The sequence below is a fragment of the Muscardinus avellanarius genome, assembly GCF_963383645.1.
Source record: "Muscardinus avellanarius genome assembly, chromosome: 3".
Lineage (NCBI taxonomy): Eukaryota > Metazoa > Chordata > Mammalia > Rodentia > Gliridae > Muscardinus > Muscardinus avellanarius.
Window position 1 is genome coordinate 109,462,250 of NC_137788.1, and position 11,421 is coordinate 109,473,670.

Sequence of the window (11,421 nt, forward strand, 5' to 3'; positions counted from 1 at the left end):
CCCCCAGACCCAAGTGTCTTCCCTGCGCTCTGTTTGATTGTTTAAAGCCATCTCTTAAGGCTCCTTTGTCCCCTCCTCCCCCCCTGGTGTGTGAGTGTTGTGTGTGAGAGTCCAACCATATCCGTCCCCAAGACCTCAAGCCCCAGAACACCGCTCCAAAGTGGTCAGCGGGGTCAGATTGGCCCAGTCGATCCCGATCCCGTAGCTGAGTCCTGAGGATCAGGGACCCTCCGCTCTGGGTCCCCAGGTGCTGGCTGGCTTTCCTAAAGGGCTGGGGAACTGGAAATGCCACATGACGTCATTGGTCCTCAGTCATGGGGGTAAGGGCTGAGTGTGGGCACAGATAAAGAATGGATTAAAAATAAAAAACAATCAACGACCTACATAAACCCTGAAGGGGTGTGATCTGGGTCACCGGGGTGTTAGCAGGAGGGGAGTGTGGAGCTGGTTCTCCCGATGCAGGGCAGGGCCGGCCACTGGGGGTGGGGACAGAAAGGCCAGGTGAGGGAAGATGAGGCAGGAGCTTTCTACCAAGGGCCCTTTCTTCTTGGTGCGGGGATCGCAGGCACCAAACACACAGCCTTTGGGGCGGGTGGCGGTAGGATTAGCCCCTGGGGGTAAGGTCAGGGAATGAAGTCTGGAATGAAACTTACACCTCAAAGGCAGGGCGGGGCGGGGCGGGGGCAGCACCTGCGCAAGGGCGCGGTCCTGTGCTCTGGCAGGGTCTGGGGGGTACGGTCACTTGTCTGAGTCCAGGCCCATCATGTTCTTAAGGGCATTCTTGAGGCTGGTTCTGCTGGGGGACTTGACGGCAGGCCGGAGCTCGGCGCCCTGCTCGTCCTTGCGCAGCTCCATTTCGATGACCACTACCTGCGCGCCTTTGGGGGCCTCGGCCCCTGCCCCCCGACCCCCCGCCCGGCCCGCTAACCGCTATTTCTTATCCTTGCGGGACTCTCCCAGCCCCTTAGACTTCTTCTCGCTGGCCGCCTTGGCGCTCCGGCTGTGGTCAAGCATGGCGTAGAGCACCGGTGTCTGCGACAGGGATGCGCAGTCAGCCCGCGGCTGGCCTCCCGGCCTCCCGGCCTCCCCGCCCGCCCGGCCACCTGCTGACCTGCCGCCCGCGCTTGGACGAATCCTTGGAGGACTTGTGAAATCTCCCCTTTTCCATGGCGCTGCAGGGAAAGAGGTTGCTGCGGGACCGGCCTCGGTGCCCAGCCCCAGCCCACCCTGCAGGGTCCTGCGCCCGGGTCTCACCTGAGCCTCCTCTGCAAGGCCACCTGTCTGCGGAGCCAGCAGTACCGAATCAGGTAGAAAAGCAGCAGCAGCAGCAGCACCGCCCCCAGTATGCCCCCAATCACGGCGCCCAAGATCACGCCGTACCTGGTTGGCACTAGGAGAGAGGAAGGGAACCGGCGCGATCAGGGACTGGTCTCCCCGTGGAGGGCTGCTAGCCATGGCTGCCTGGGCCACCCCCACCTCCCAGACTGGGAGCCGCCACCCCCATCAGTCCATCCTGGCAGACTGCCTCCCAGACTCTGGTCCTGGGACCCTCTCACACCTTTTTCAAAGACGTAGAGTGTGACCTGAGAGGTCTTGCCCACTATGTCGGGCGGGTTTTTGACGTCGCAGGTGAAGGTGCCGTTGTCACTGTAATCCAGGTTGTGAATGACGATGGAGCCGTCCTTCCAGCGAGGGTCTCCGACCCACTGGATGCGCTCCTTGAAGGTCCCCACCTCGTCGATGTAGGGTTGGCCCTTGGCATAGTGGAAGATCTAGGAGGAAGGGGGCTCAGGGCACTGGGAGAACTCAGGCAGGGTCAGGCTGTCCAGGCCTGTGGCCAGGGAGCCCGGCCTAGGGAGGGCCACCCCAGAGCACCGCTTCCTACCCCGCCAAAGGCGGGCTAGCTGGCCTAGGAAGGATTTCCTTTCTTTAGCCCGTGTCCCTCCCTCTTTCCTTCCTTTCTGATACTGGGGACTGAACCCAAAGTTGATCTACTTCTGAGTTATAACTCCAGCCTTTTTCCTTTTTATTTTGAAACAGAGTCTCCCCTAAACTGCTGAGACTGGCCGCAAACCTAGGATCCTCCTGTCTCAGCCTCCCAAGAACTGGGATTACAGAACACCTGGTTCTGGATTCTCTTTTCTTCTTTCTGCCCTCCTCTTCCTCTTCCTCCCCCTCCCCCACCCCTCCCCCTCCCCTCCTCCTCCTCCTCCTCCTCTTCTTCTTCTTCTTCTTCTTCTTCTTCTTCTTCTTCTTCTTCTTCGTGTGTGTGTGTGTGTGTGTGTGTGTGTGTGTGTGCTTTGTGGTACTGAGGACAGAACTCAGAGGTGCTCTGTCTCTGAGCTACACTCCCAGCTCTGCTTTTCTTTTCTTTCTTTTTTATTTATTTATTTATTTATTTTTTGTGGTACCCAGGGACATTCTACCTCTGAGCTACACCCCCAGCCCTATTTTTTATTCTTTATTTTGAAACAGGGTCTCACTGATTTGCAAAGGGCCTCACTAAAAGTAGCTGAGGCTGTCCACGAGCCACAATCCTCATGTCTCAGGCTCCCAAATGCTGGGATTACAAGCTCCAGCCCTGTTTTGTGTTTCATTTATTTTTGTATATGTGGTACTGGGGATGGAACCCAGGGGGGCATTCTATCTCCAAGCAACACTTCCAGCCCTATTTTATTCTTTTATTTTTGAAACAGAGTCTCACTAAGTTGCAGGTGGCCTCACTAAATTGTCTAAGCTAGCCATGAATCGGTCTCAGCCTCCCCAGTACTGAGATTACAAGTGTGCATGCGCCACCACGCCCGGCTATGTTTTACTGTTGAAACAAGGTCTCCCTAAGCTCTCTAAGTTGCTCAGGCTGGCTGTGAACCTGTGATCTTCCTGCCTCAGCCACCCCAAGTCCTGGGATTACAAGTGTGCGCCAACACACTTGGCCCCAAGTCCTCTCTTCTGTGGTTCCTTGAAGCACTTTTTTTCTATAATCCAACCCCAGGATTCCTCTACCACCACCACCACCGCCACCAGGCACTCACCGAAATAGCATCTCGGCCCCCCTCGGGCTGGTAGCGCCAGGTGAAAGAAATGTCATCTGAGACCCACTCGCTGGACCAGAAGGAGCAGTGCAGGGTCACCCGGGAGCCCACAGCACCGTAGACCTCCCTGTCTGTGTAAACGACAATGGCCTGGACAGGGGACAGCACTGTGGATGCAGAGAAACAGACACACGGGTGGACCCAGTAAGGGACAGGAGGCAGGAGACCCATGGGCAGTCAAGGCCAGAGGCCACAGCAGATCCTCAGGCCTGAGTCTCTGAATTGACAAGCAGAAATGCTGTGTCTGCTAATCTCTTGCTTGTCTGTAGAGGAAATGAAATTAGCAACAACAGACACCTGGCGTGAGTCAGATGTGGGGGCGCACACCTGAAATCTCAGTATTTGGGAGGCCAAGACAGGAAGAGTGCAGGTTTGCGGCCAGCCTCAGCTATTTAGTGAGGCCCTTTGCAACTTAGTGAGAACCTGTTTCAAAATAAAGAATAAACAAATCAGACTGGTGGGTGCAGCTCGGAGGTAGAATGTCCTTGGGTTCAATCCCTAATACCACAAAAAAGACAGAAAGAAGAAAGAAAGAAAGAAAGAAAGAAAGAAAGAAAGAAAGAAAGAAAGAAAGAAAGAAAGAAAGCAGGCAGCATTAGATTCTCATTCTCTCTCTCTCTCTCTCTCTCTGTCTCTTTGGTACTAGAGATGGAACTGGGGGGACATTCTGCCTCCAAGCTACACCCCTAACCCTTTTTATATTTATTTACTTATTTGTTTGCTTATGTATTTATTTTGTAGCCCTAAGGATTGAACCCAGAGGCATTCTACCTCCAAGCTACATCCCCAGCTTGATTTTATTTTTATTTTGAAACAGGATCTCGCTAGATTGATGCAAGTCTCACTCCTTGCTGAAGCTGTCCTTGAACCTGTGATTCTCCTGTCTCAGCCTCCCAAGTACTGGGATCACAGGTGTGCACCACCATGCCTAGCTTGACTTTTTATTTTGAGACAGTCTTGCCAAGTTGTTGAGGCTGGCCTCAACCTGTGATTTTCCTGTTCCAGCCTCCCAACTTCTAGGATTCTGGGCATGTACCACCATGCCCAGCAAAATTATTTATTTATTTTATTTTATTTTTGTACTACTGGGGATTGAACACAGGAGCATTCTACTTCTGAGCTCAATTTTTATTTTTTATTTTTTGAAACAAGGTCTAACTAAGTTTCTGAGTTTTTCCTTAAATCTGTGATCCTTCTGTCTTAGCCTCCCGAGTGCTGGGATTATAGATATGTGCTACCATGCCCTACTAGCAGGATTCTCTTGAGTGCTTCTATAAGTTGGGAAGTCTTCAAGTCTCACTTTCCCTCTGAGTCAGTATCTCTATCCCCTAGATTCCCCAGTTCCACTATCCCCTAGATTCAGGGTTTTAAATTTTTTAAATATTTTATACAGGTAATATATATTGCTTTTTTTTTTTTTTTTGGTACTGGGGTTGAACCAAGAGGCATTTTCCCTCTTAGCAACATCTCTAGACTTTTTAAAAAAAAAAAATTTTTTTTTTTAAAGCCAGGCTTGGTGGCGGACACTTGTAATTCCAGCATTTGGGAGGCTGAGACAGGAAGATGGCGGTTCGCGGACAACCTCAGCTACTTATTGAAGCCCTTTGCAACTGGGACCCTGCTTCGAAATAAGGAATATTAAAAAAAAAAAAAAAAAAAGGGGCTGGGGATGTAGCTCGGAGGTAGAATGCCCCTAGTTTCCATCCCCAGTACCACACAAAAAAATAATAATAATTTGAAATAGGGTCTCCTAATGTTGCTGAAGTCGCCTTCAAACCTGCTAAGTTGCTGAGAGCCTCACTCAGTAGCTGAGGCTGGCCGAGAACCTGTGATCCTCCGCTCTCAGCCTTCCAAGCGTGGGATTACAAGTGTGCACCACCACGCCTGGTTATTATTGCAGTCTTTTTACAAACTACTCAAGCAATAGAGATAAAGCTAAGGTCTCCTTTGACATTGACCCTAACCAATAATTCCTTTCCTAAAGTCACCTCTTAGATAGAATCATGGTTATCAGTTAATGTGTATGCTTTTTCTATGCACCAAAACCCATCGATTCAAGATACACTTTACTTTTTTTTTTTTTTTTTAAGGTACTGGGGGTTGAATCCAGAGGCATTCTACCTCTGAGCTACACCCCCAGCCCTACGTTTTATTCTTTATTTTGAAACAGGGTCTTGCTAAGTTGCAGAGGGCCTCACTAAGTAGCTGAGGCTGGTTGAGAACCTGTGATCCTCCTGTCTCAGCCTCCTAAGTACTGGGATTACGAGTGTGTGCCACCAAACCCGGTTCAAGATATACTTTTACTTATAACAGGTACTGATCTTTTGGAGCTTTTTAAAATTTTAACACACATTGCATGCTATTCTCCTTCTTTGTTTAAGAACATATGTATCTGGGTGAGCTTTCCATACTGTGTCACAGACTTCAGTCGTGTGTGTGTGTGTGTGTGTGTGTGTGTGTGTGTGTGTGTGTTACAGGAGATTGAAGTCAGGGTCATTCTACCTCTGAGCTACATCCTCAGTCCTATTTTATTTTTATTTTGAAACAGGATCTCACTAGGTTGATGAGAACCTCACTGCTTGCTGAGGCTGTCCTCGAACCTGTGATCCTCCTGTCTCAGCCTCCCCAAGCGCTAGGGTTACAGGCTTGTGCCACCTCTCCTGGCTCTATCAATCTTATTTTTAACATCTACGTGGTATTTCACAGTACAGCAAACTGAAATTGCCTGGAGAAAATTAAAGGAAGGTGCCTAGAGGATGCAAGTCTTTTCTCTCCAGGCACCACTGTCCTGGTTCCCAATCCCAAGTCTGCTCTTGACTCGGGAGCCAGGGAGGGAGGGACCGCGCACTGGTTCCCCGGAAGCTGGCTGCAGAGCGAGGCCCCAGCCCGAGCTCAGATGCTGGCCTGTGACCCTCTGCCTCACAGCATCCTCACCCACCTCTTGGCCCCTCCCCAGGCTCACCCACACAAGAAGGTCATTCCAGGGAGACTATGTGTGGGGGCTGGCTCTGTGGGGGCCCTGTAGACCCCTTTGTTCTAAGGGAGAAGGAGGAAGCAGCCAAACAAACAAGCCCTATTGTCTGACCAATGCTGGGCCCCCCCTCCCCGTCTCGTGGTCCTGAACCTCCTGCTCACCATGGATAGCATGACGCACCTCCAGAGACTTCTGCTGTCCAGGCTTCTTTCGTGGGGAGTCCCCAGTATAAGAAGGGAGGTTATTTATTCTTTCTGTCTTTTTATGGTACTGGGGATTGAGCCCAGGGGTATTCTACCTCTGAGCTATACCCCCTCCAGCCCAATTTTATTCTTTAATTTTGAAACAGGGTCTCACTAAGTTGCGGAGGGCCTCAATAAGCAGCTGAGGCTGTCCTTGAACCTGTGATCCTCCTGACTCAGCCTCCTAAGTACTGGGATTACAAGTGTGTGCCACCACCACGCCCAGCTTTATTTATACTTTAGACCTAACAGCTTCTATTTCTTCTGTTATGACACCAACCCCTTCCCTCCTCAGTTCTGTTCGACGTGTCCTTGAGCGGTTACAGATATTGGGACTAAACTGTCTTTCTCTCTTATACTCAAGATTTCCTGTCCCGTTTTCCTCACCTGGCTCTGACTCCCCATCCTTAAGATTTTCTCGGGCTACCGTAGAATAGCCCAGCATAACCCAGAAGAGTCTAGGTTCTGGGCGTAGAACTCCAGGAAACCTTGGAAAACCTTGGCCTCTCTGGACTTCTCTCCTCCCTGCCGGCTTCCTGCTACGTTCTCCTGGCACTCAAATTCTGGGCAGTTTGGAGCAGAGAGGATCGATCCAGCCAATCCTTGCTCATCGGCAGGTGTCAGAGGGGAGGAAGGGGCCTGCCAACTTAGGAAGGAGGACAGCTTTGGAGGGACAAGATCCCAGATGCCAAACGGCCTCCCTTCCGTTCCCTCCACCTATATACGCACACGGAGCCACAGAGAGAAACTGAGCACCCAGAAACAAAGGACCCGAGGGGCTGAGACCACAGACCTGGAGCTCTCTCCTATGACTCCTTTTCTGGGAAACTAAGATTGATACCCCTTGTGCTATTAGACAACAAGTGGGGACCAGAACCCAGAGTCTGACCCGCCCGTCCGTCCGTCCGTCCGTCTCTCTCTCTCTCTCTCTCTCTCTCTCTCTCTCTCTCCTCCCTCCCTCCCTCCCTCCCTCCCTCCTCCTCTCTCTCTCTCTCTCTCTCTCTCTCTCTCTTTCTCTCTCTGTATTTTGGTACTAGGGAGTGAACCCAGGGGTGTACTGGGCTACATGCCCAGTCCTTTTTCTTTTTCTTTTTATTTTGAAACAGGGTCTTGCCAAGTTGCTGAGGGTCTCAACTAAGTAGCTGAGGCTGGCCCCAAACCACAATCCTCCAGTCTCAGCCTCCCAAGTACTGGGATTACAAGCGTGTGCCACCATGCCCAGCTCTATTTACTGGTTACTGGTTTCTTTTTTTTTTTCCTCCTCTCCTCCTCCTCCTTCTTCTTCGCCTTTTTTAGTTTTGAAACTGGGTCTCATTGAGTTGCGAAGGTCCTCGCTAAGTAGCTGAGGCTGTCTGAGAACCATGATCCTCAGGTCTCCGCCTCCCAAATGCTGGGGTTATAAGCCTGGACCACCACGCCCCACTCTATTTACTGGTTTCTAACCTGGGTCCAGCCATGGTCACTCAGGGAGACTCTCCACACTTCCTCTTGCCGTCACCCTTCATGGACTTCCTTCCAAATCTCACACACACACACACACACACACACACACACACACACACACACACACACACTATTTTTTTCTCTGAATGTAACATCATCTTCCTGCTCTCACTTGCTGGTTCTTTCTTTTCTTTTCTTTTGCTTTTTTGTGCTCCTGGGGATTGAATCCAGAGTCATTTTACCTTTGAGCTACACCCCCAACCCTATCTTATTTCTTCTTTTGAAACAGGGTCTCTCTAGATTGATGAGAGGAGTCTCACTACTTGCTGAGGCTGGCCTCGAACCTGCGATCCTGTCCCAGCCTCCCAGGTCCTGGGTTACATCCAGATGTGCGCCACCGCGCCCGGCTGCCCGCTGAGGCTCCCAGGCTGGGCGCTGGCTCCACTTACCCAGAGAAGAGAAGAGCAGCACTGCCAGGAGAGGGCTGGGGCCTGGCCAGGGAGCCCCAGGAGCCATGGCCGGGGCAGGGGCTGCAGCCTGGAGCATCTGCAGGGCAGAGTGGGGGACAGGGACTGAGCGGGGGATTCCTGGAACCCGCTTAAAATCCCCTGCAGCCCCAGCATGAGGGGGCTGTCCTCATCCTGTGGCCAATTACAGCCTGGCATGTGCGGCTGAGAGGTGGTGGGGAGGGGGATGGAGAGCCGTGAGCAGGAGGGGCATTGTACACTGGGGTGGACGGGTGGGGACACATACCACCCGGTACACAGAGGGCTTTTGTCCACTGCCTCCCCCTCCCCAGGCTGGAATGCGGGGGGCAGCGAGGAGAGGGACAGCAAAGGGAACACAGGCACACTTTTCCGAGGGGGAGATAGGCAGGGAAACCTGTGTCCAGGGGCCGTGCAAAGGGTTCCTCCCAGGCTCCTTGCCAGGCGGTGGCTCCTGGAGAGTCCTAGGAGCCAGAGGCAAGATTGTCCCGGAGACATGAAAATAGAATATCTCCCGTTACCTTAATGACTGTGCGCTGCATTATGGCTCTCTTGAGATGACAGCATCATTTGGGAATCTCCCCACCCCCTTTTTCTCCATCCGGGGAGAAGCTTCCCAGATAGAAGTCTGTAACCCCAGAACTGGGATCACGAGCACGCGACACCGTGCCCGGCTCCCAGCTACATTTAAAACATGGGAATGAGGGTAATAGAAGAAGAAACATTAAATCTCTCCTGCAAGAATCTAGTTTTGGGAGGCAGGGTGGGGAGGGTCGGGGGACACATCTATCAACCACCAACTAAATGAAAGTGTGATGCTTGCTTCAGTGGTGACTGCAGTGTGGCTCTGCTGAGGCTCCCGCAGCCACAGCATCAGGAAGCCTGAGTCCCGCAAGAGGCTAAGGCCCAAGCAAGTTTCATTTAATAGGTGACATTCAGAGGAAGGGAGTCAGGTCTAGAAGGCAATGCTGGCTGAAACTAACCTTGAAGGATGAGTGCCATGTGTATGTGGCGGGGATGGGGGGGGCACTGGGGATTGATCCCAGAGGCATTCTGCCTCCAAGCTACACCTCCAGCCCTTATTTTATTTTTATTTGGAAACAGGGTCTCCCTAGATTGCTGAGAGTATCACTACTTGCCGGGATTGTCCTCAAACCTGAGATTTTCCTGTCTCAGCCCCCCAAGTACTGGGATTATAGGACTGTGCCACCTGGCCCTGCTCAAGAGGGTGGATTTAAAATCTGGCACATGATAAGCCTTTCCTGAAGGTTTTGGAGTAGATTTAGGGTGGGATAAAGCTTTGTATCTAGACAGATCTGATCAGCAGAGTCCTTCAGAAAGAGCCCTCCTGATGGCTGCCTCCTTCCTGTTCCTTCCAAGGATCACCTAAAGCACTTTTGTGCCTTTGGAGCCTATCAGAGCTCATCTGGAAGTCCCCCCCACCCCATGGCTTTGGTTAGAGCTGTGTGTGTGTGTGGGGTGTTGAACCCAGAGGCATTCTACCTCCAAGCAACATTCCCAGCTCTATTTTTTATTCTTTATTTTGAAACAGGGTCTCACTGAGTTGCAGAGGGCCTCATTAAGTAGCTGAGGCTGGCTGTGAACCCACGATCCTCCTGTCTTTACCTCCTAAATACTGGGATTACAAATGTGCGCCACCACGGCCGACTTTCCACCCATCTTTTAGAGTTCCATTACCTAAATCTAAATCTAGTCTCTGAGCCCATCAGAGTGTGTGTGTGTGTGTGTGTGTGTGTGCGTGCGCGCGCCCGCGCGTGAGTGTGTGCGTGTGTGCGTTTGTGTGTGTGTGTGTAAGATGCCCAGCAAGGTACCAGAAGACTGAGACTTTACAACTGGTGAGCCTGCAATAGTCTCATGTGTAGGAACATGGCCTCCACACCCAGCTCCTTTTTATTTTTTAAGACAGGGTCTTACTAAGTTGCCCAAGCTGAGAGCTTGAGCCTGTGATCCTCCTGCCTTTGGCTCTGAGTGGCTGGGCTTACAGGATGCTCTACTCCATCCAGCAGAAGTATTTCTTCCCTTATTGTCTGAAGTTTATATGTTTCTTGAGGCCACACTCACACACACACGCGCATATGTGTGTATCTTTGAATATTCTATGATACTGATGGCAGGGTCTGGCAAAAGTGAATACTATATAGGCTAAATGAATTGCATTTGTCAATGGGAGGCTCGGGACCAAAGGAGGCAACGACTCAAAGTTCAATAGAGCACTGCATTCTGCGAGAACAACTTTTGTAGTGTGTGTGTGTGTGTGTGTGTGTGTGTGTGTGTGTACACCCAGGGGGATTCTACCTCTGAGCTACACACCCAGCCCTATTTTATTTGGAAACCGGGACTCACTAAGTTGCTGAAAACCTTGCAAAATTGCTGAGGCTAGTCACAAACCTGTGGTCTTCCTGTCTCAGCCTCCGAACAAGTTTCTGAGAGAACAGGCATGTACTACCAGGCCCGGCTTAAAACAACTTTCTAATGCTTAAGCTATTTACCATAGGACACTGTGTGTGTGTGTGTGTGTGTGTGTGTGCGCGCGCGCGCGCTGGAGATTGAACCCAGGGACATTCTACCTCTGATGTACAACTTCAGTCTTTTTATTTTTTTAGTTTTGAAACAGGGTCTCTAAGTTACTGAGGCTGGCTTCGAACATTCGATCCTCCTGTCTCCGCTTCCCAAGTACTGAGATTACAGGCGTGTGCCACCACACCTGAAAAAACTTGTTTTGTGAGGGATCCCTCATTCAATGTGTTGGAGTAGTCCTGAAGATTGGCTAAAGGGGTGCTGCAGAGGAAATTCCTGCACCTGATAGAAGTTTGGACAGCTCCTAAGATCCCTTCCAATCCTAAAGCCTCTGGAAGTGCTTTCTTCAAGCATTATGGAAATAGAAAATAGTATTATTTGTATTATTTGATTCAGAAACAAGTCAGCCAGGCGTGGTGGCACACTCTTGTAATTCCAGCATTCGGGAGGCCGAGACCAGAGAGGATCGTGGTTCACGGACACCCTCAGCTACTTAGTGAGGCCCTTTGCAACTCATGGAGACCCTGTTTCAAAATAAATAATAAAAAATAGGGCTGAGGGTGTAGCTCGGAAGTAGAATGGCCCTGGGTTCCATCCCCAGTATCACAAGAAAAGAAAAGAAAAAAGAAAAGAAAAGAAAAGAGAGA

General features: G+C 51.0%; 1 protein-coding gene across 1 annotated transcript; it reads right to left on the minus strand.

Annotated features, from left to right (window-relative positions):
- Nucleotides 1-930: 930 nt before the first annotated feature.
- On the minus strand, nt 931-8,297 carry MPZ (myelin protein zero; the record flags this gene model as incomplete). The annotated part of the gene is made up of 6 exons (XM_080692379.1): nt 931-1,032; nt 1,112-1,172; nt 1,255-1,390; nt 1,559-1,772; nt 3,033-3,199; nt 8,201-8,297. 6 exons carry the CDS (start codon nt 8,295-8,297, stop codon nt 931-933), a joined length of 777 nt encoding a protein of 258 aa, XP_080548505.1.
- Between the last annotated feature and the right edge of the window lie 3,124 nt (nt 8,298-11,421).